The sequence below is a fragment of the Curcuma longa genome, chromosome 21 (genome assembly GCF_044706935.1).
Source record: "Curcuma longa cultivar G26 ecotype Majalengka, Jawa Barat chromosome 21, ITB_CL_G26_1.1, whole genome shotgun sequence".
Taxonomy (NCBI): domain Eukaryota; kingdom Viridiplantae; phylum Streptophyta; class Magnoliopsida; order Zingiberales; family Zingiberaceae; genus Curcuma; species Curcuma longa.
Genome location: NC_133881.1, coordinates 10,650,727 through 10,676,273, shown reverse-complemented (window position 1 = coordinate 10,676,273; position 25,547 = coordinate 10,650,727). Strand labels below are relative to the sequence as shown.

The 25,547-nt window shown below is 35.1% G+C and overlaps 1 protein-coding gene and 1 long non-coding RNA gene across 2 annotated transcripts; both read right to left on the bottom strand.

Moving 5' to 3' along the window:
- Positions 1-5,572: 5,572 nt before the first annotated feature.
- LOC141815169 (protein ORANGE, chloroplastic-like) lies at positions 5,573-13,095 on the bottom strand. The gene is made up of 6 exons (XM_074703097.1): positions 12,785-13,095; positions 10,175-10,289; positions 6,935-7,051; positions 6,768-6,854; positions 5,821-5,897; positions 5,573-5,582 (listed from the first exon to the last, which is right to left on the bottom strand). The coding sequence occupies exons 1-6, from the start codon at positions 13,015-13,017 to the stop codon at positions 5,573-5,575; spliced, it is 639 nt and encodes a 212-aa protein (XP_074559198.1). The 5' UTR covers positions 13,018-13,095.
- An 8,019-nt stretch (positions 13,096-21,114) lies between these two features.
- LOC141814296 (uncharacterized) lies at positions 21,115-22,594 on the bottom strand. Its single transcript, XR_012600479.1, has 4 exons — positions 22,529-22,594; positions 21,817-21,914; positions 21,429-21,627; positions 21,115-21,159 (listed from the first exon to the last, which is right to left on the bottom strand). It is a non-coding gene; the product is annotated as an uncharacterized LOC141814296 (long non-coding RNA).
- Between the last annotated feature and the right edge of the window lie 2,953 nt (positions 22,595-25,547).

The following is a 25,547-nucleotide window of genomic DNA, read 5'->3' as shown; positions in this document are numbered from 1 at the left end:
CAGGAGACTGTACTGTTATGACTATTACTGCTAGGGATAGTTTACTATACATGTCTATTGGATATCCGCTGGGTTCTTTGAACTCACCCCGTTGATTTCATTCTTTTCAGGTTGATGTCAGTCTGGAGCTGCGCTGCTAGTCCCCTATCGAGATGATGTCGTCTCTTTGGTTTTGGTTTTATTATGTTATCGATAGATATGTGTCAGAACTTGATCTGTCTTATGGATTTTCATATATATGTTTCGGTTTGTGGTATGCATGCTATAGTATAATAGTTGTGGTTATTATTTCAGTTTTAGTACTTGTGATTTAGTTTTGTTATGTTTATGGATAGTAGCCGTGTAGGCTTATTTGTGGCCTTGTAGGCCTTCTTGTTACATATGTGTATACAGGGAATTGCAATTGTTACAGGGGAGATGCTGCCGAAATTTTCGGTCAGCTATCTCCCGGGGCGTGACAATTATACACAATTTTAGTTTGAATATAAGCAAATTAAGGTTTCAATAATTCGAATCAAGCTCGAATTTGAGCCATTTCGAGCTAAAGTTCGATTCTGCTTGAATCAAAGTTCGATAAATTTGAACTGAACTCGAGCTCAAATTTCATTTTGAACCGAGCTTATACTAAAATTATTTATATTTTCGAACTTCAAATCGAATTCAAATATCACATATACTTTTCAAGCTCGAATTCAAATATTAATATTTTCATATTAATCGATTTGATTCATTTCGTTTGCACCCCTAGTTGGAACTTTTTCCTTTTTTTCAAAAAGTTGAGATTATTTGATCATTTTTTTATCAAAGGCTATGATTAAGTGATCGTTATTCCCAAAATTCGATAAATAGGCTACTCATTTCATTGTTTTGACATAACTTCTCTTGTCTTGTCCATAAATTTTGAAATCTCGATTGTTTTCAACTTCAATTCAATTATAATAGAAGAAATTTCATCTCGATCTCGGAAAGGCAAGGAAATAACAATTCCGAACGTTAATCTCGACGATATTCAATTTATCAATAATGAATCAAAGCAACTTCCAACAACCAAGACACCAGAAAGTATTGAAACTTTTAAGGTTCGAGATGTTCCGTCTTTAAAATTGTCTATTTGTGCTAAACATTTTTAGAAAATTATTCTTCCGTCTGGAGAAATGCGTGCAAAATGTAAATAAAAGCTAAAGACCTTGTATACACTAGGCTATCTTTAAAACTCTTATCTCATCAAGCTAAAGACAAACTATGATAGATAGGATAATTACATTAGATTTGAATGTACATGAAAGCTTGTTAGGCTTCCGACTACCAAATCTACAATTAATTGCAAATAAGTTTTTACTCTTAAAACATCTCCTAATGGTTTCGTTAATAGATTTAAAGCTTAATTAGTACAAAAATACATAACACAGAATACATCGATATATTCTCATTTGTGGCTAAAATTACTTCCATTCCCCTCACTCTGGCATCAACAATTGTATCTAAGGTTTAAAATTTCGAGTTATGCCGAAGTTTCGATTTGTGATTAGAACAATACAATTTTTGTACCGTATTATATTGTACCAATATGACTTTGGTACTTTTTTAAATATAAATATATTAATTAAAAATATTTTTATTAATATTTAATTGTTATAAATACTTACTCTTGAGTTATATTTGAGATGTTGAATGTCGAGTTCAAGTTTTGATATTATCTCGTGAAATGTTTAATATTTATTGAGTAAGGTTAGTTGAAATCAACAAGATCAAGTAGGTTTAAATTGAATTAATTTAGATTTATTTTAATTAATTTAAAATTAAACTAAATTTATATATAGAATAATTTAATTCATAATAGTATATTTTATAAGATTAAAAATTATATTTTATTTTATTTTTTATTTTCTTAACAATCTATTTTTCCATGTCAAAGAGGTTTCTTTTCTCTGTTTACCTCATGGAAAGATGGAGGGAAAAAAATTAACCATCTTAATTTTTATTTCTATGTTATCTCGTGAACTGATGAAGGAGGAAAAAATTAACCATCCTTAAAGAGGTTAAAAGGTTTTTTCTTTCTATTAACCCTCATGGATGGATGAAGGAAGAAAATTAATGATGAAGGAGGGGGGAAAAATTAACGGATAGAGGAAAAAATTGAGGGAAAGGAATTGAAATTAATTGTCTAAAAAATAAAAATAAAAAAATGAACCTCGTGAGGCCGCCACAAGGTCATGGCGCTCGCACATCTACACCGATGTCGATTGACGGGTAGAACGGTAAATTGCATCCATGCCAGCTGACACAACTTAGTAGTTTATACCATGATTGCTACATCAATCAAGGTTTGAAATTTTGAACGAAGTTTCAATTTATGATTGGAACGATACGATTCCCCAAATGTAAATGTATCATATTGTGTCGTGCCGATACGATATATATGATTTTTTTTAAGTTTTTAGTAAGGGTAAATAAATAAATAGACATCCAAAATACAACTCAAAACTTTTTAAAAATAAAATATATTAATTAAAAAAACACCTATTTTTATTAATATTATAATTGCTATAAATACTATTGAGTTATATTTGAGATGTTGAGTTTAAATTTTGATATTATCTCGTAAAATATTTGATACTTATTGAGTAAAAATCGATTTAAGGTTACCTGAAGTCTAACAAATAGGCATGCCAGGATTAAGTAGGTTTAAATTAGATTTAATTTAGATTTATTTTGATCAATTTAAAATTAAACTAAATTTATATATAGAATAATTAGCAGGTCGGTGCACGAAGCTCCCACCACTGCGGATCCTAGAGAACAGTCATTCTACGCAGTCTTACCCTGCTTTGTCAGAGGTTGTTTTCGAGATTCGAACTCGTGACCTCTAGGTCACACGGCAACGGGCAACAACTTTACCATTGTGCCAAGGCTCTACTTTAATAGCATATTTTATAAAGTTAGAAATTATATTTTATTTAATTTTTTATCTTTCTTAATAATATGTTTCCTACCTCCTTAAAGTTTTTTTTCTCTATGCTTATCTCGTGAACGGATAAAGAAGGAAAAAGGTAATCATCCTTAAAGAGGTTTTCTCTATTTACCTTGTGAAAAAATAAAGGAGAGAAAAATAAACATCCTTAAGAGGTTTTTTTTTTCTCTTTGTTTACCTTCTTATACAGATGGAGGAAAAAAATAACAAGAAAAAAATTAATGGATAAAAGAGAAAAGATTAAAAAGGGAAAAATTAATAGGGGAAAGGAATTACTATTTAAAAATAAAAATTTCAATCTAAAACTAAAAAAGAAAAGAAAATAGTAAAAAAGAAAAATTAAAATAAATTTAAAAAAAAAATCACAACGACCACTCAGTGTCAGTGTCAGTCGATAAATTCCACCCATGTCAACCGGCACTACATGATATTTAAAACCTTGACATTAATTAAATATTAAAGAATGCTTTCCTCTACAATGATATAACTAAGGGGATATGCAGGAGCAACCCCATGGATTTTGTTGCTAGAAACTCTAGCATTGTGCACAAGCTAGAAAACTCCTTGTAAGGGCTTAAAGAGTCTTCTCACGTATGGTTTGATAAATTTATCTTTTTTACTTCTCTAGATTGGTTTGAACAAGAGCATATTGAATCACTGTTTCATGATATCTAGTCTGTCTTCTTATTATTTTTATGAATGTCATTGATATTAGTAACAATTGATGTTGCAGGAATCAAAGGTTGAAAGCATTTCTACACTAGCATTTCCAAACTAAAGACTTAGACAATCTAATGTACTTTCTTGACATATGTCAAAGGTTGTATGCTCAAGGGAGGACATTGTTATCCCACAAAGGAACTATGTAATAAAATGCTTGAAATAGGTATCTTACGAGCTAGACCTCTTACTCTCTCATGAACATGCCAGATTAATGTTAAGAAAAGAAAAGTGTTATATTCAACCTAGGGAAGTAGAAAAGTTTATTTGGGAAGTTAAATTATCTTATTATCGTGATTAGTCAATTTCTTTAGACTTTTTATTATGACCATTGAAAAACAACTCTAAAAATTCTACAATATCCTAAAATTCTCTAGAAAAGAGTCTATGTTGCCATGATTATTAGGATCGATGACACAAATAAAAGGGAGTGAATAGGTGCAACTCTATAAGTCATAAATCATTCGATTGCTTTTATGAACACAAAGCTTAAACAATTTTTAGCATAATAAAACTCTATCATTTGTTAGTATGCATCTGAGATAAGATAAACAAGGGCAAATAGAACACAATGCTTACTCAAAGATATTTGATATGGTTCAAATACTATTGTCCTACTCCATTGCCTACCAACTTGTTAGGTAGCTGAATCACTCTTCAAAAATCCCATTATTAAATTTCCTCTTTCTTCAAAGGTGTAGAAACCTTTTAAATACCACTTCTCTTACAGATACAGTGATGTTACCGAGGTCATAGAAGATAAGCCTTTCCTTGTTTTGAAACCCTTGGAAGTCGTCTTGCTTTTGCTCAATTGTCACATGTGAGCTTTTGCTCGATTGCCACAAGTGAATCACAATATTTTAATTCATGGAGTTAATACTCCTGAAGCTTATATAGACAAGGCTACAACAGATACTATCGCACACCTCCAATCAATTGAAATTCTTTCAAGTCGACTAGAATTAAAAAACATTTATTATTATACAACCACCAGTAAATTGTTCAGTTGACTCGAGTCTCTTTAAGTAGACTTAATATAATTCAATCAACTCAAGTAGATAAAATCTACTCCAATAGTCACCAGTAAACTGTTCAGTTGCCTCAAGTCTCTTTAAGTCGACTTAATATGATCCAATCAACTCAAGTAGATAAAATCTACTCCAATGATCTCGTTTTCAAACTTAAGAAAGTTGTTTGTTTCAATTAGTCAATAAACTTAGACCAATTCAATCAACTAAACTCGAAACAGAGCATTTCTATTGTCGAGAAGCACATTGTCGCTAGGCTTCCTAATTGACTCAATTGTTCAATTGACTGAAAACCTTTTTATTCAACTGAATCCGTTTGCAATCGAGCTCACTAAACAATTTTGACCCGAAATAATCTTATTCCTTAGTTGCACACATTCCTAACAAAAATCCAATATTACAGTCTCTTGTAATTTATCACATGCTAATGGGTTTCATCTCTAGGTTTTATTTTAGTTGCTAAGAGGCCTTGTCTTCCTCTTCTTACGCATGCCAAAAGACCTTGTCTTCAGGTCTTTCCTTTGCCAAGAAGTCTCACCCTCAGGTCTTCCTCATTTGTGTAGAAGTTTTACCTCTAGGCCTTCCTCAGCAGCTCCTATCGTGCCCCTGCTCAATCTCAACCTTTCAAGCATTCTGTCAATAGCTATTGAATTTCTCCATATGCCAACACTTGTCGAAGACCTCTTGCAGTTTTCTATCTACCAAGCATCTTTTGGACTTATCTCTTGGGATTTTCCATCTATCAACCACCTCTTGGACTTTTCATCTGCCAACAACCTCTTGGTCTTATGCTTCTACGAAGCACCTCTTATACTTTCTTTGCTTGATTTGACACTTGTTGAATTCCCAAGTCTTATCTAAGACTACAATTGTAAATATACAAATATCATGAGTGTAAATGTGAGATAATAATAGATAACATATAAAGGGAGATAATAACCATTATAATTTTCCCACTTCATAACAAACAAATAGTAATTCATTTCTCGCAGATGAATGATTGGACCCACTTTCAAGGCCTGTATACTAAGGGGAAAACTACAAGGAAAGAAAAATAGGGAGGATACATAAGTTATATAATATATGACATCAACATCATACCTTAGTTGCATAGGTAAATGCATATTGCTTATAAAATCTGCATAAGATGTTCCTCCTAATCCCAACTTGAGCTCCAGCTGGAAGATTAAGAAGAAAAAATTATTAGGTAAACCTATTGAACCAACATTAGGTGAGGAAAAAGAGTATACCCAGACAAAATAGAAAATTCAATGCAAAACTTTAACAACATTAAATTTTATATGAACAAAGTACTATATCCATCTGTCAATATAGGTATGTGTCACAAGATACTGTAAATTTCCAATATCCATCTGTCAATATAGGTATGTGCCAAAAGGTACTGTTACATTTCCTATATCTATCTGTCTTATATCCATGATTAAACACCTAAATAGAAATTTGCATGTATAGTCCAGATACAACATAGCATTGAAGGTGAAGATAGTCTACCTACAACTAGCTTTCAATTGAAGAATGGTCCATGGTCCATGTAGTTCACATTCATCATCCACATTTTATTAAGGATCAATACCCAGTTGATTATTAACAAGAAAATATATCTATTTTAAGGGTTTTGTATGATATAGAAGAAAGTGCCAGACCGAGACCGTACATTTCTATGAGTGACACAAGATTCACATCCAAGAAAATGAATGTATCAACTAATAAAAAACAAAGAGGCATCACTTCTAAGATCTCCATATGATCAGTGACAAAAGCATGTTAGTACTCCCCATCAGTCATTTGGTTTGGAAATAAAGTGCCCTTCTTTAATTTAAATGTCTGTAGTTCCAAGTTTATCTACACAGCTTATGATGGGATAATTGGTGCTTGAATATATTGGATAAGAAGTGGTGGTTTTTATACAGTTGCACACTATTTTCATCAGAGAATATTGGTAGCAGATATTTCCAGAATAGAATAAAGCAAATCACTTTTAGCTACAAAGCTTGAAAAATACAAAGGGTAGCTGTGAAGAGACTTACAGTTGGTGCAAGAAGACCACCAAAAATGATAATTCCCCCAATGAGAGTGAAGCAGGTAGCATAGTACAACTTCAGATTTGCGGGTGTCTAATTTCAATTACATATGCATTACATAGTTGTTCATTGGGTGTACATTGAACAAAGCTAGATGCTGCATTAAGTCATACCAGGGGCGGCAGGAAAGGTATAAAAGATGGAAAGTCAGGAAGTTCATTTTCTTGTTTCACATCAAAGGTTCCTAGCTCTGCATTTTTTATTCGTTGTTGTATCCTCAGCCTGCGAACCTATCAGAATCAAAGAGAGAAATCACGAAAATGCCAAGATCATTTTCAATACAGCTTCTGGAAAAAAAATTATACTTGAGCAAAGTTTTTATGGACTTTTCATTATTTCTTAACTCATTCAATTTGTTTTCCAACAACACTTACTCTTCCAAGTTGAACATTTCCAAACTAACTTAACCTATCTATCAAGGATTGAAATTTCGTACCGTATCGGGCGATATGGGCGAAAAATTTCGTTCCGCCGAGGCGCCGGCACAGGAATTCCGGCCGGGGAACGCCTCCAGAGGCGTCGCCCGGGCTCAGCGACGCCTCCGGAGGCGTTGCGAGGCCTCAGTGACGCCACTGGAGGCGCCACCTGAGCCCGGCAACGCCGCCAAAGGCCCTGCCCAGGGCCGGCGATGCCGCCGGGGCCCAGCGACACTCCGCGCGCGAGCCGCGCGTACCGATCGCGTGATTTTTTTTTTTGTTTTTTAAAACTTAGGGTTGAATTAGGTTTTAATAATCAATTCCTAGCTATAGTTCGGGATAATTTAAATAGGCTTTATTAAAAGCTATAAAATTATCAAAAAATTTTATTTTTTATTTTTAAATATTTAGATTAAATTTTTTATTTTAATTAATATATTTTATATTTTAAAAATACCGAAACTATACCGGCACGGTACGATACAGTACCGAAACTGTATCGTTCCAGTCCGGGACCGAAACTCCGGCACGGCTCGATATTTTAAACCTTGCTATCTATTTTGTTCATCTAGTTGATTTATGTAGATCTTCCATACTAGCTTAGCGTATCTCTTTCAATCATCTTGTAAATTTATGAAGGTTATCCCCTGTATGTGCCAACTATTTCACATTTGCAACATGAACTTTATCAATTCCACTAAGCTCTATACAAGCCTATATGATAAGTAATATTGTCGATTAAATCATGTTTTTAATTACATTGCCTTTCTTTCTTCTCTCACTTTTTACATCTTCCACTCTAATCAATTTAACCGTTTGAAATATTGAATCTATTAGTCGACTTTGAATACACAAAAAACATATCACCTTATTTTTTGTCATTATCTCATCTATTGAAGCTACAGCAAATTGCTAAAGTAATTTTTATTTTTTTAATGACCCCATGTATCTATATTAGCGTTATTATTTGTGCTACATTAACATTTTATATGTGTTTCTTTTTAACAACCCATTATTATGATCTATAAAGTATGGCAAATTGTACAACATCCACTAAACTTTTTCTTTTAGCCTAAGAGACATAGAACCATTATACAAAACTCTAGATCCTTTCTATTTCAATTACCTTGTTTTTGTTCTACTAATGATATCTACATCAATATTTCTTTTTTGTTGAATAATAGATTTTATCTAAAACTCTTACAAGAATTATTAGTGAGTACATTTCATATATTCAAATGTTTTAGTTTTACTTAACTTGACACTTCTACTATCTAAAATTTCTTTATGCAATTAAAGCTTCAAATTTATTTTATTTATTCAATCATCAATTAGTTACATTATCATCTACAAATAACATAATCAAAGAAATTTATTATGAAATACTTGGTAAATTTATCTATTACTAACATCAAAAAGAAATTGAGAGAAATTAAAGGTGTCCTTTAATATAAAACTATAATTAAAATTGCCAAGATCAAGACCTACCTAGGAATAGGGGAGGTCCATATACTTCATAGGATCAATGTGTAAGTGAATGTAATAATATTCCATCTAGTAAAGGTTGTTGGCACTGAAATCTTACGTTGGAACGGTGAGGAAGCATAGAATATTAACACGTGAGTTTCTAGCTTGCTTCAGGTCCTAGCTACTAGGCTCGTTTAGGTTAGTTTAGAATGTAAAAATAAGATCCTAAGATTTGCATAGCAACTTTGACTAGTACCTAGATACTTTTATATCATTTGTCACACTACCTAATAGTTAGCTATGCTATTATTAGTTATCTTTTAACACATGAAGTAAACTAAATATTCTTTTATCTAAATTTTACCCCAATAATTATCTAGAGACTTTATCGCAAGCTTTTTTGAAATCAATAACATTTTTTCAATAGTTGTCTTATGAAATAAAATATTGTCTATTGATCTTTTGAATATGACCATATTGATTCACAAAAATGTTTTAACTTATATCTTATCGTTCTTTCAATAATTCTCACAAGGTTTCATTAATCAACTTAATCCCTTTAGAACTAGAATATTGTAAATAATCTGTATTCTCAATAAGTAGTTAAAAAATTTGACTCCATTCCTTAAGCATGTTTTTAGTTCTCAAATTTAATTAAATAGCTTAGTTAAGAAAATTACACATTAATATTCTTAGCCTTTCCAAACTTCAATAGGAATATCATTTGGACCTATACTTTGGTTTTACATTTTCTTTAAACTTGCTTTATTATGAAGTGATGCACAAAATATATATCCTCACAACACTCATGTGCCACATCGTTAACACATAGTTGACAGTGTAAAAAGCATCTCTGGCTGCTCTAGTATCATTTCAATCAACCTTTGCTGAATACTTACTATTACATCATCAACATGTGAAGCTGATTATAAAGAAGCTGTACTATTATTACATTACCTTTCACTTTCCTCAATCCTGACATCATTTTGAGCTACCTCTGTTGAATGCTCCAGGGACTAGCGTATCTTCTCATCCCAACATAATATTTGGAATGTGCATTAGCAAGCCTATATATAATTTCCTTAATACTAATAATAGTATTTTTCCCACTTTGGTTGATCTGTAAATTGCCTTGGCTGATTATGTCCAGCAGTTTTTTATGTATCTTGTCCCTTGTTTATAATTGCTGAAAAATGAAAGTGCACAGAGCTTGAGTGCTAGAAACCTCAGGACACTATTATATAACACTAGATGATGATGGTCCTGAGGAATATTATTACAGAGCTTGAGATGGACCATCATCATCTACTGTTATATAATATATGCTACCTTAGAAATAGAGAGTGCATATGTAAGATGTAACCAAATCAATGGATATTCCTTTTGATATCTAAAAAAATTGTAACATAATCCAAGAAATTGACAGCATTTATGTAACTAGGTAATTCCCACTAAATCAACAAGCCTCACCTCCTCCATGTGCAAAAAGATCTTATTCCGTCGACTTCTAATGTTATCTTGAATTTCTTGCAATTCCATTTTTGCAAAATCCTGAACTGTTTCAGGTCCTTCAATTATGCAAAAACTGCATTTGTAGACAAAAACCAAGATGAATAAGAATAAGAATATGCACAAAATAAATCAGTTTCAAGGTCATGCATATAAAATACATGTTCCTTGTAGATCTCAAAGAGGGCATAAGAACAATTAATGTCAGATTTTACAATATATACAAAATTTTATCAATCTCAAGAAATGCATATAAAGGTACATATAATAAGAATGATTCTTTTACAATGCAGTATAATCAAGCTTACCAAGTCAGCAACTCGTATCCAACTAGTAATCAAGAAAAGCAGTTGCTAATTATTAGATTAAAAGGAACACAACTTATAACATTTATGTGAATATTGTGGTCTGATGTCTTAGTTTTTAGATAAGTTAGTTAATTCAAAGAATATAAATACACATATTGTATTCATATTCCAATAGACAATAAGGTACACATTTCTTACTTGGCATCAGCGCCTGCCAATTCATCCTCCCTTCCACATGAAGCCTCCACCCTTGCATAGCACTTGCCTTCAGTTTGTTTTCTGCTGTGCATCTAGCTGTATTCTCTGCAGTGATATCCTCCTCACCTATGTCAAGCCACCACATGCAATCCTCTTCATTCTGCTTTTAATTTATCTAATCCTCACCTATGCCCCATGCGCTCTGCTCCAATCTAGCCAGAATAGACAAACAAAACCCCACATCCATAATCCTTGCTACTCATGAACTTCATCCACCTATTCCTGCAGACCAATTCCCTTGTACGTATCCCCTTTAGTCATAGCAAAAATTCACCCAATAGTCACTGGCACACTATAGCCGAGACTGATTCCAATTTCCATTTCCCTATCTCTATCTATCTGTGTCTCTATCATCCCTCTATTTGTTTGCCTCTATTTTGTCCATCCCTATCTCTCTCTACCTGTTAACCTACATGTCCCTTTATCTCTGCCTATCTCTCTCTTAGTCTATTATACTCTGTTTCCCTTTTTGTCCATCCTCTCTCTGTTTATCCTTGTTTTGTCAATCCCTCAGTCAGCCTCTCTGTTTGTCTGTCCCTCCCTCCCTCTCTCATGTCTTTTTAGTCCTCTATCAATCCATTAGGACCATCAAGTTCTTCAATCGTTCCTCAAATATTATGTGGTATATATTCTAATCGCCACATCAGAGAGAAGCTCCACTGAGAGTTAGTTCTTACTGATGTGCTGATTGGAAATTGAAGACAATGTTGGTTGTTTGCTAATCAAAGATCGAAGGGACTATCACTTTCATTCTCCATCAACTATCTATAGAACTTTGTTAATCAAGGTCAAAGTGATCATTAGTTGTGTACTTTGTTTATTCCTTAACGCTCTGTTTGGATAGAGTGAGAGAAGGTTCATTAATGGAAGGGAAAGGAAGGGAAAGAAAGGGGAAGAGAAGTATTTATATTCTCCTTGTTTGGGAGGAAAGGAAGGTTCATTAACGTAACATGTGTTACCTTGTTTGGGAAAAAAAGAAAGGGAATAAAGGTTAAATATATAAAATTACAAAAATACCTTTACTTTTTAAAATAAATCTATATGTGAAAAAAAATATATAGCTCATGAGACCAACAAAAATTAATATTTACGACTTAAATAAATAAATAAATTTTAAAAAATAATGAGTAGACATATAATAAATATGCGAAATACAGAATCTGTACACTTTAGTACGACAAAGGATAAATTAATATTTTTACATATATTTTTATAAAAATTTACTGATGTAAAAATCTAAAACTAACAAACATCCAAAATCATCAAGTAACAAGTCTTACATTAAATAATAATAGTTTAACAAACATCCAAAATCATTCAAGTACATAGCATCCAAATGCATATTTTAACATAAAGATAAAATTGAAATAAATATTTTTTAAGTTTTCCTTCCCCTTCCTTACACCTCAAATCGGGGTATAAGGAATTATGTCGATTCATGGGCATGCAAGGAGAAAGCTTACCCTTCTCTCCCTTTTCCCTCCTTAACTCACTCCATCCCAAATAAGGGTCAAAATTCTCTTTCCCCTTCCTTACCCTTCTCTCCCTTTCCCTCACCTCCTCCCAAACGAACTGTTAAGTTTCACTTTCCTACATGCTAATAGAAATTACATCATCAAGAGAAAACAAAAGGTTACTATCCAGGATCAGCCATCCATCTTAGCATGTCCAATTGTATCACATAGAAAACTTTGATGTCTTTTAAAAATACGCAAAGGGATTCGATCAGGATAAAACTCTTAAAACACTGTCATTTTCTTCTATAACAAAAAAAGGAATATTACTTCATTTTTACCAAACAGCACAAAACCACCTCATCCAGAGAAACCAAATCGTTCCTTTTAATGCCTAATGCTAATCCCAGGAGTATGATCCCAACCGCCCCCAAAATTAATCAGGTCAACGAGAAAGCTCTCCCTTGATTTAAAACAAATTCAAAAAGCTAAAAAGAAAACAACAACAACTTGATTCCATGAGCAATGATTCCGAGGGGTGGGAAGATTACCCGGCGGGATTTTTCTCTGGGGAATCACCGGAAGCGGCCGTGTCAACGGGGAAGGATGAGGCTTCAGCATCGGCGTCGCCCGGAGCAACCGGTCGCCTCCACCACAACATATGCGGAGCCTTAAGCGTCCATGCCCTCTTCTGGAGAATGAATCTGCAGCCGCAGCTGGGAGGGAGAAGGGGAGGGATGGGCAACTTCGAGGGAGGAATCAGCATTCGGCTCGAGCACAGCATGGCCTCCAGCAGAGGGATTCAGAGAAGAAGTAGAAATGGTCGCAGGTAGGAGGATTCGATCTCTTCTTGTTCCTCAGGTCAGATACTCAAAACGGTGAAGGGCATCTTATATCGCTGCTATATGATTTTTAATAATATTAATTTTATAAAATAGATATATTTTTATGTTTTGTTGTATCATTTTTTTTTATTTTGTTGTGGTAGATGTTTTTTTTATTTTAATAAAAATAATCAATGTATTTTTTTAATTATAATAGTTTTTATCTCATTATAGTATGTGTGTTTATTTAATAATAATAAATGTCATTATTTAATTATAATAATAATGCAGGTGTACTCATTTAGTAATTACATGTACTCTTGTTTAGTTGTAATAAGCATTTTTGTTTATATGTAGGATGCCTTCATTTTGGTAAGAAAAAACTTAATCTAGATACTTCATTTAATTATACTAGACGTCTTTTTTTTTTTAATTTTTTAATAAAATAATATTTTATAGTTGATGTAAAATAATCTTATAATTCATGCATAAATGATATAGACTTCATTCATCCTTTAAACTCACTTACATAGTTAAACTCTTCATCCTTCTAGCCGGGAAAAAAAAAAGTCCATCACACCCAATTGACTTAATTTATCATCCAAATCTCATCAAATATCCATGGTAATATTACTACAACCCTTTAATTTTCTCAATTGTCAATGGACTTCTCTCTCATTAAATTTTTATTTCACCTCATTCTTCAGCAAAAGGTAGAATTTGTCACTCCAGTGGTCCTACACGATCGACCCCACAATCATCTATAAAGAGATAAATCGGAAAGCTACAGTGAACTATGATGGAGAGGACATTGTCTCAACTTCGTTGAGATTTATTTCACCTCTATTCTTAGGTATTTGTGTTTGTTTTCATTCATTCATATAAAAAAAAAGTTTAGGTCTCACTTAAATTTGTAGAAATATTAAAATAAATAACTAGTTCCTTCACTTAAATTTGTAGAAATCTTAAAATAAATAACTAGACCCTTCTGAGGTTTTCTTTTTAGAGTTTTCTAGGTTGTAGTTTGGCCAAAATTAATATATGAGTCCTCTATTTTATTCCTTGAATTCTATGAAGTTATTTTATGCTCTTTGAGTTCTAGGAGGTCATGTAACATTTTTAGTTAAAACTACCACATGAACTTAAACTAGTCTAATTTCAAATACGATCCTCTATTATGTTCCAAGGAGCCTTTAGAGTCACTATGTGTTTTTGTTTACTATTTTTAACCAGTTTAGGTATAAAATATAAGTTTTGATCAAAATTATTACATAAAACTAAATTGACTTATTTGTAAAGATGACCTTATATTGTGTTTCTTGAAGCCTCTAAAGTCATCATTTGCCTTTGTTTTTCAATTTTGACCAAATTAGGTCTACATAATAGTTTTGGTCAAAGCTACTACACGAATCTAAAGTGGGCAAGTCCAAAAGATAATTCCTCTATTGCGTTCTCTAGCATCTAGAATGCTCTTAGCTCTATCATTTAAGTCTTAGGATATCATGTAATAATTATATTATAATTATAATAAATTATATTATTTGTAATTTGTATTGTATATTATACGTAATAAATAAATTAATAACAAAAAATTTTAATATAAAAATATAATAATTAAGAATGAATTAAGTAATTAAGAAAAATAAATAATATATAAATAAAATATATATAATAAAATATATAATGAATTGAATCTAATTTTATTTTGAATTACATAGAATAATAAATATATAATTACTGAAAATGTGAATGAAAAAAAAGGTGAATGGAAGGAAGTCCTACATGTTGGGATCGTCCCGGTGCAATGCGCGTGTTTACACGTTTCAGAAACATACGCAGCAGAAATATAATAAATAATTAAACTAATTATTATCATACACACACATGCATAGCAGGTAATAACATAACAGGTAATAACAAGTACAAGACATGACAGGAACTTAAAATTTATAGAAAAGTAAATAATTCTGCACGTACCTCGCGGATGATGTTTGAACGTTGTTGAATCAATCGAGCGGTCCTCGTCGAAATCTCACCTCTACTGATGATTCACGCCAAACTCCCGTCTGGACAGCTTCGAAAGCCACGAGTCGCATCATCGTCTTCAGTACTAGCCGATGACCGATAACGATCGAATCGAGAGAAACCTTACTCCGGAAACCACGCAACAACATTTGTCTAACTATTATCAAGAATCGTATTCTCAGTTAGTTTTTCGATGATTAACAATTAACTGCCGATTTGGGACAAATAGTCGGAACGTTTCCGACAAGGACGAAATAATTTTTGGAAGCTCCATAAGCTCCTGCGAAATCGACAAACGATCGTCGAACGATCAAAGTTTTTGATTGACTGCAACTGGACAAAAGAAACAGGACAACAGATGATAGCAGCACCCGTCATACTCTGGAGAAAGAGGGCGCGTGCGACGTCGCGATCAGAAAGCTAAGGATTATGACACTCACACCTTTGGCTAACGATACAACTCTCTCGGACGAACGGCAGACAATGCCCTCGTGTTTCATTTTGACATGCGACAATCACAAAGAACATCATCAATCAGCAATACAACACAACATCACATAGAGGAAGAAATAACCACTGATCATCGCTAAGGGGCAGCGGTGATCTGCGGTTGGCGAGCTGAGATCGTCAGCCACTAGTAGAGCAGGCAGGCGGTGGGTGGCAGCGCCTCCAGCAGAGCAGACCTCAAGCTCCTCCGGCGGCTGGGCACGCAGGCGGTAACTCCTCCCTTCCGGCAGAGCAGACCTCAAGCTCCTGCGGCGGCGGGGCACGCAGGCGGCAGCTCCTCCCTTCAGGCAGAGCAGACCTCAAGCTCTTCCGGCAGCGGGGCACGCAGGCGGCAGCTCCTCCCTTCCGGCAGAGCATACCTCAAGCTGCACTCCGGCGGCGGCGAATCAACCCACTACCGGCTGATCTTCACAGCTCCCTTCTCCTCACGCAGACCAGCGACGATCGCGCGGACGGGAGAGCTTGGCCGGGCCGGCGACGCATCTTCTCGGAGAAGAACAGGGCAGCGTCTCCCTCCCTCACGTTGGCGGCGATCAGCAAACAAGAAGAGGAGAAGGAGAGGAAACCCGCGGCAAGGCATCACCTAGGGTTCCTCACCGTCGACATCAAGGTGGCGGCGACCGTGGCGGGGCTGCAGCGCGGGTGGAAGGAGAAGCCAGCGGTTAATTTTGGGAAGGAGATGCCAGAAGCAAAATGCATTAGCGGTTTATAGAAGAAGCTACAGTGAATCGGCTATAATGAACCAGATTAGGTTAGGTTAAGGTTTGGGCTTAACCAAATTAAAACAGGCTGAACTGGGTTTTAACCCAAAGTACTGTTGTGAACCGGATCAGTTGAAACCATAACACTGTAGTGAACCAGGTTTATCTTTGGTTCGCTTGGTTCACTAACCAAACGAACTCCGATTTGACCCAAATAAGTTTTGTTCATTTAGTCTTCACAAGACGAAGCTCCTCATCACATCCGTTCTGCCAAAATCTCTTCCATCGTGAACCAAACCAAGTTGATTCAATTTGATTCAAAATCGAATCATTTGGTTCAGAAACCAAACGGTCTTCATTTAAACGAAATCAATTTCATTCGTTTTGTCTTCAGTAAGATGAGTTCCATCATTTTGTCCTTTGTCTGGTCCAACCAGATTTTATTTCTCTCATTCTGAGAATCTAATTCTCAAACTCGTTTTAAGTCCTTCGGAGAACTTGTTGTGCGTGTGACCCAATAGGTTCTCGGTTATGTTGGCCGTCCGTAATTAACCATTAATTATGGAACGATCATGAGTGACACCTAGTAGTACATCATGATCCCCAATTGATCGAAAAATCAACGATTGATTCCAGAACAATTCTAAACCTTTCAGCAGCTACACTGAATTGTGCCTCGTTCCTTTCACCGTCTTATACCCGCTTGGTTCAGGACATGGTCTATGTGTCGGTCCCCACTAGGCTGACTACGTCACACCTAGCCCAAGCTGCTTTCTTGTCCTGTGGATTCAAGTTACTTGTACACGTATTCAAGAGTATCGTACTCTTGACATGTAATGCTTTGGCTAAAGACTTTTAGTAACAATCCTGACAAGCGGCCGCAAGGTATACGTCTCCTTTTCCAAGGAGCGGTGAATCCTCTGTGGGCTATTCAAACACCTTCGGACACTTCGACTTATACCCAATCATCTCGGGTCCACACCTCCTCGGAGATGCTTGCTTAAGATGTCAAAGTATAAGCTTCCGTGACCAAGGTGACTTGAATACCGCAAGTCAAAGGAAACTCGCACTTAAGCTGCACTGAGATCTTCATTGACATATATATATCGAACCATATGAAGTCTCAAAGCAAGTCACTCCAATGAACTGATTACCTTTAACCAGCATCCACGTTTAACTCTCAACATCTAATGCAGACAGTAGTGAGATCTTCTGCTTGGCTAACCAAGGAGTTCAAAACGTGCTAGTCTCGACAGAATCGATGACGATCGTGCTCATCAATTCCTCGACTAGGGATAATTCCAATACATTCATAATTATACGTGTAGAGATGCTCACTAGTTGTGATCCAATCATAAATTCTCTTACGCTATGAATTGTATTATGGATATTCAATATTCGAGTTTAAGATCCAATCAAACACATATGGAATGTGCACTCAAATAGTGAATTGCTATTTATCCAATAAATAGTATAACTGTAAGGCGATTGCCTTAGGACACCTCTCAAATTTAACAAGAACTGCGCTGACCACCATTGTTAACAACTTACATAGAGGCTCTAACATGGCCTAGCTGACGGCGACAACGACCTCAATGTCGTGACGGATAGAGAGAGTGACCAACATCTTCCGGCGGCGTGGCCTAGCTAATAGCGACGGCTAGCCACATCAGGAGGCACGCACAGTTATGCAAATTTGATCGCGTAGGAGATCACTTTTATATATATAAACCTGACTTTAGATGGTTCACAACTATCATAAATTATGAATCGATAGTTTATAATAATCTTGAATCGACGTAAATCATGAACCATCATAAATCATGAATTGATGATTCACAATTGTGAACAGTTAAGATTAAGAGTCAACGTTTCAAGAACCATCGATTCTGTAACGCCCGTAAAATTTCTAGCAATTTTATAAGAATTTTTGCATGACTATAATGGGCTTTTATGTGGGCTTTTTCAAAAATAAAAGAAAATAGAACAAAAAGGGATGTATAGCCAAGGTTCGAACCCAAACCTCCAAGCAAGTAGCAAACCCTTATGATGCATGTGGTAACCAAGTGCCCTAGCAAGGGTGTGCTAAAAGGTAAGGGAAATGGTAGATAAGGGGTAGGGGAGGCAAAGGGACACCTCTTTCCCTTCACTTAGAATAAATAGGAGTGAATGAAGAGAATGAAAAGTCACTTTTCTTCCTCCACCGAACCCACCCCTTCTCCTTCTTCCATTTTCGAAAACTCAAGGCCTAGGGTTCCTCCCTAGGAAGTTCACAAGGGGATCACTCAAGGGTTTGTCCCCTTATTTAGGCAAGGATACGCAAAAGAAAGTCTAGGAGCGGAGGCCTTCTCTTCTCTCCACCAAGGGTACATTTTCTTGTGGTAAACCAAGCGCGAGGATGTAAGTAATCCCCTCACTTGCGGTACAAGTTGCTTCGAGTGTTTGTTTTTGATTGCTTAAAAACCTAGGACTACCCTTCTAGGATTTCTGCCAAGGAGGAATATAGGGCTAGGGAAGAAGTTTTAAACTCTAAACATGCTTACTAATGATCTTCCATGCCATGCTACATATATGCATGATGTTGACATGATGATAGTTAGACTTTATGTTAGTATGATTTCTTTATGTCACTACCTTATGTCCATGTTAACTCTATTAATACATGCTTATGTTATGCTTATTATGTCATGATGTACATGCTTATGTTTCATGCCCACTAGGGCACACCTATGCTATGCATGGCTTATGTATGATGAAATGCCTAAGAGATGCTTCCCTATGAGTTGAGACTAAGAACACTCTTTATGTTATGACAAGGAACATGATATGCTATTTTACTTTTGTATGGCTTATACCGGACCCTAGCAAGGTCCATGGGATGGGTTCCTACGTTGCCCCTAGGTCGACGGTCGTAGTACGGGATGAGCTCCTATGTTGCCCCTAGGTCAACGGTCGTAGTACAGACCTAGTTCCCTAGTAGGTTCGAGATTAGCTACCTCGAATTGATTAGGGATGCGCACAAAATGATGAATATGGTACAATGCCGGGCCCAATGTTGAGATTATGTTCAAGTACTTATAAAATATATGTTTTCAAAGAGCATCTTGCATATACCCATTTTATGCCTATGTGATTATCATGCTTGAGATGATGTACTATTGTGATAAGAATGCTAAGTTTTTATGTTTTTCCTAGATGATCATGTCACTACTTTATATGAATGCTATGCCTATATGTTGTCTAAATGAACATGTCACTACTCTATGTTTAATTCATGATGTATGGCTTTTGTGAGTAGGAAAAGAATCTTACTAAGCCTATGTGCTTATAGTTTTCATGTTTCCCTTGTACTGCAGAAACGGGTAAAGAATGACTAAACTAAAGGAGCAACAAGAGGGGCAAAGATGTGTGTGACAGTGGCATGGTGGAAGAGATCTGCTTTATGTTTCAGGACTTATGCATTTTCTAAAATTTTGCATGTTAATTGTTAAGAGTCGATTACTACTTGATGCTTTTTGGTTGATTGCCATGATTAATTGTGTTAAAGTCACATGTGTTATTTAGTTGCTTCCGCGTGTTGTTTTTCATGCATAGAGTACGATGGGAATGGGGTCTGAGGTGCACCAGTCGACTGGGGATAGTACCAGTCGACTGGGCCATGTGAAATGAGCGAACAGAAAGTTCAGTCGAGTGATCAGTCGACTGCCAATCGACTGGTCCAGTCGACTGGTCTAGTACCAGTCGACTGGTAAGATTAAACAAAGAAATTTGTGGACTGGTGGTAAGTAATAAAAGTCTCTAGTAAGAGGTCTCTAATTCAAACCTTGATTCTTGCATATTTATTTAAATTTATTTTTTTAAAAGAAAAGAAAATACACATGAATACTAAGCATACTCCCATGTTGTAGATGTTTACTACATGTTTAAGATGTTGAGATATTTACATGGTTAAATATAAATGCATGATTCCTCATTTTAAATTTAAATTCTTCCGCTGTATATGCATGCATATATGTTCGCGTAGCGCCGCCCTTCCTCCCCTCTATAAGTACAAGAAGGGTGGGCGTTACAGATTCCGAATCATTGAACCATCAATTCTGAACCATAATCGGATCCATCAATACTCAAGTGCCATTGATAAGTCTCATTGAATTGAAAGTATAGATATGTATCTTTTCGTTTGTTGATTGAAGTATCTATTACATAAGTGAAATAAATCCATGTCATTTGTAGAAGAAAGCTATATTTTCTGAAAAGGAAAATGCAACGGGTGAAATACAAAATTTTTGTGAAAGTTGCATCTAAATAAAGGAAAATTTGATGAATATTCAGAAGTCCGTGCCTCAATGTCAGCACATTTAGAAGTCATATCGTACATCCAATTTCCATGCCTAGCTGTACGGACAACCGTGGGCCAACTCGACCCAACATGGCACGACAACAATCATATATATCGCGCCAAGCCTCGCAGAACTTGTGCCTTGGGTCGAGCACAGCATACCCATCTGGCAAAATATTTCATATCAGAGTGAAACTAATGACTTTGAATATTTTGAAAATTTTATCTTCAGAATTGTTGTAAAAAAGTTTAGAGACGCAATCAAAATATTTTTCCAATAACAACAAAATCTAAATCTAATTAAGTGTTCTTGTCACAAATATATGGAATAAATATAATTCAAAGCAGATGCGATATTATGCTGCATTGGACTTCCATTAAAAAAGCATTCATCCTTTCAATTTTTTTTTTTTTTTTTTTTTGCAACTTAAGTTGTAACCGGTTTCAATAAGGCTTAAACTTCCTTGCATCTTTCAGATGTTTGATCCGTTTCTTATCCTGCTCGAATTTGCTCTGCAACATCTTGATCTCTGCAAAAGGAATAGCAAGATGAGATAAAGAGCAGCAAGGATGAGCAGCAAAATCCATCCAATTCTAACTATAAATTCCCAAAAACCACTTAACTATGAAAGGGGAAAAAAAACATAGCCAACATTTCTTGCTACCAACTAAAGGAAATCAAACCATTTTAGGAATCAAAATGTCGAGAAGAATGGCAACAGTAACCAGATGCAAACTCTTACTTTTAAAACTCACCATTAGTTTTCAGCTAAACACCAATATGGAAAAGAAAACTTACCATTTCTCCGTGCTTCCCCTTTTTGGAATCTGAAAAAATATTCGGCAACTTTGCTTTTCTTTTTAGACATGTTATTCAGCACATCAGCTTGAGCCCACAGTTATTCTGGTTTCTGGATCAGTTGTTTTCTTCCTGTCTCTGTGGTGCACCACGACTGCCCATCCTCCTCCTGCAGCCTGTGCTTCTCTTTCTTTCCTTCCTGCAAATTACAGAACACAATTGTCAAATTTGTAGAGCCAAAGCTCGGGGTAGAGACAAGTCATTTTCAATTATGTTATGCACCTTACAAAAAAAAAACAAAAGCATAAGCACATCGATATCTTTCTGCCAAAGCCGACGCCTGAATATCTAGTTTATATATGACAATACGAGCAACCATGCAAATTACCTTCTCTAGTCGTGCTTCATGAGCAATTATAAACTCATCGATTCTTTCTTGCAGTATCTTCGAGCTCGGTCTGTTCTGCTTGTAGTCATTAAACCACTCTGAAAAAGTAGAAGTCAGATCAGCCATATTCTGTGATACGGATGCAAGACTACTGCGAAGGTAAAATAACAGAACAAATAAACCATGCAACATACTTTCCAGTTGCAGTAAATTATTGTGAATCAGAATCAATCATCACAAGAACAAGTATTTGGCATCACAGGTATATTTGGAATCACAAACCTATTCCAAAACTCTGCATTTCATCATCTAAAGTCCGGCATCCTAGAGCATTTTGATACCATTACAACCAAGTGTAGAATGTAAAATATCAGGACAAATTTTTAGTTTCAGAACCTTATAGAAAGTAAGAATAGCTACATATTAGATAATCCAAAAACAGTTATTAGGTGACTGATGATTACTGCCAAATAAGGAACCATCAGTTAAAACATATGATTTAATTACCATTAATTTGATCACATATAAACAGACTCAAGTGGTGGCAATAGGATCATCCAATATTTGCTAGCATTCAGTAGAAACAATGATTATTAATACCTTCCATCAAGATGCATTTGCAAAAAACTTAATATCCACTAAAATAGTTCAAAGCACCAAAAACAAAAAGGAAAAAAAAAACACTAGAACTAGTATAAATCAGAGCTCTCACCTTCAATGCCTTCCCTCGGAGTCTTGAACCCAAGCACAATGTTCTTCCAAATATGTTGCCACCCTTACCGGCTTTTTCCCCTTTCTACGTCAACAACCCACAAACGAAAGCAAATTCAATACTTTAATTCACTTTCTCACCTAAGAAACACTTACGGCTACTTAAGAAAAGCCTTCTCGTTCAAGATTTATTTAAAGCAAAAGCAACAGTCAGCTTACTCTGTGTAATTCCTGAAAGCAATAATGATTCATCGAAACAAACTAAAAGATGTATCCAGGATCTAGTTATCATTGTCTGTAAGGCTAAATTGGATAGAAACTGAATGCAATGACAAGCGAGGGGTTGACCTGAATCCAATGCAAGAGCCATTGTATCCTTACTTGTCACCGGAGAAGTTCCTACAAGCATAGCGGAAGTCTTCCACAGGATTGAGCCGGCAACCCAAAGTCCTTCTCAATGGGGGAGAAGAATCAACGAGAGAGAAGAACTCAATTCAAGATGCCCAATTTAATCAATTCTCTTCTTTTATATATCTGGCACAACCTGTGGGGACTATCCACCATAAAACTCATATCCGTTAACAACCCATCAATGTTAATGAATCGGATTGTTGGATCTACACATTGAAGCCACGTTCATTTGTATAAACTCCCCTTCATGCCACAAGTATTAGATCACTTAATTGGATTTAATTTTTTTGATGACAATAGTCGTATATCTGAAGGGGAGCCTTGGCGCAACGGTAAAGTTGCTGCCATGTGACCTAGAGGTCACGGGTTCAAATCCTGGAAACAGCCTCTTGCCAAAGGCAAGGTAAGGCTGCGTACAATGGATCCTTTCCCCGGACCCCGCATGGCGGGAGCTTCGTGCACCGGGCTTCCCTTTACAATAGTCGTATATGTGTCTATACTTGATCTCTTATACACCACACAACCTCTTAGTTGAGCTCAACATACCAAACTTTATAGGTTAAATATCTCTTTAAACAATCTGGTCCATTAATTCAATTAACACAAGATTAAAAAAGCCAGAGTTACTATAACTATAACAAGACCCAACAATAATCATAGTTTAATTAATTAATGATATAAATTAAATGTGAATCTATAGTATATATGAAAATGACACGAAATATAATTTGTACATGCCCATTTTCAAGAGTCCTTATGACCCAAACCGGTTTGAATAATGTTTACTTAAACCTTATGCAAAACTACAGTAGTAAACCATGATTCAACCTTATTTACAAAATTGTATGCAAAACGGCAATAGTAAATAGAGTCCTACATCATGTTTACAAAACCGAATACAAAACTGCAATAGTAAATCATGATATCTTTATGTTAGAGTCAAAAAATCATATACACATGTAAAAATTTTAGTACGTACAATAAGTCAAAAAATACATATATTCATTTATATAGAGCATTACACAAAATACGGATTCCTATCAAATGGGTACTTTGTCAAAATGAAGATCTCAATATTCAGCATATGTTAGTGAAACACCTTTGATGACAAGCCCTTGGTGAGCAAATCCGCTAACATAAAATTTATCCTTATATGTTCTATCATAATTTGACCACTGAACTTTTTTTAATTATCAAAAATTTTATGTCAATGTGTTTAGATTTCGATTATTATTTTTAAAATATAATTATACATCTTTATTATCACAGTTGATCGTCAATCTTTAATGGCCTGTCAATGCCCATTCATATCTCATATTGATCTGTAACCCGTTTTTTCATGATAAGGTTCCGCATCCATATAAATCTCATAGTTGGAAACTTCGTAGCACCGACCATATAAATTCTACCTCCATGCCCAGGAAGTGTTTATTAGCAGCTGTTTGGCTCACAACTTTTCCATGATATAACCCCTCCCGCCAACATAAAGATATAACTTGAGGTGTACCTCACGCTATCAAGTATCCAGCAAAATCAGAGTCCGAATATCCAATAATCTCCAAATGACTTGATCTCCGATATGTGAGTATATAATATTTCGTTCGTTACAAATACTGTAACTCTCTTTACGACTTTCTAATACTCTAGTCTAGAGTTATTCAAATATCTACCTAACGTCCCCATAATGTACACATAATCTGGGCGCATACATACTTGAGCATATATCAAACTCCTTATTACCGATGTATAAAGGAACTGTTGCATTTTCTTAATCTCAAGTTTATGGCGCAGTCATTATTGCAAGATACATCTATCACCCTTTGACACATGAGTGTCTTCAGGAGCACAATTTTGCATGTCATAAATGAGAACTTTTTTTATATAGATCTTTTGTGAAAGTCAAGTGTGCACCTTGAACGATCACGAACAATCTATATATCCAAGACAAATGATGCATCATTAAGATCCTTCATTTGAAATTCACCTGATAGAAATAATTTGGTTTCTAGCAGCAAATCTTTGTCATTGCTTGTCAATAATATATCACTAATACAGAATAAGCATGATAAACTTGCTCCCACTTAACTTGATATACAAATATTGATTAACTGGATTCTCCTTAAAATCGTCTGAAGAAACCACTTGATCAAACTTTTAATATATGCTTTAACTCATAAATGGACTTCCTTAATTTACATATTAGTGTTTTGAATCTCCCGATTCAAAGTTCTCCGACTGCACCATGTATATAATTTCCTCTATTTTCATTGAAAAATATAAGTTTACGTCCATTTGATAGAGCTTTAGGTCATAATGAGTTATAAGTGTCATGACTACCCTAAGGAAGTCTTTCATCGAATCGTCAAGTTTTTCTTGTAAATTAATATCCTCCTTTTTAGTGAATCCGGTAATGAAACAAAGAGAGCCTTAAACTTTTCGACATTGTCATGTTAATTCCGTTTGATTTAAATATCCATTTGCAACTAACCAGTTTCACTCCTTTAGGTAATTCGACAAGTTCCGAATGTCGTTATTTGTTATAGACTTCATCTCTTCTCATGGCTTCAATTGATTTTTCTAGATGAGAGCATTATTTTACTTCTTGGAAA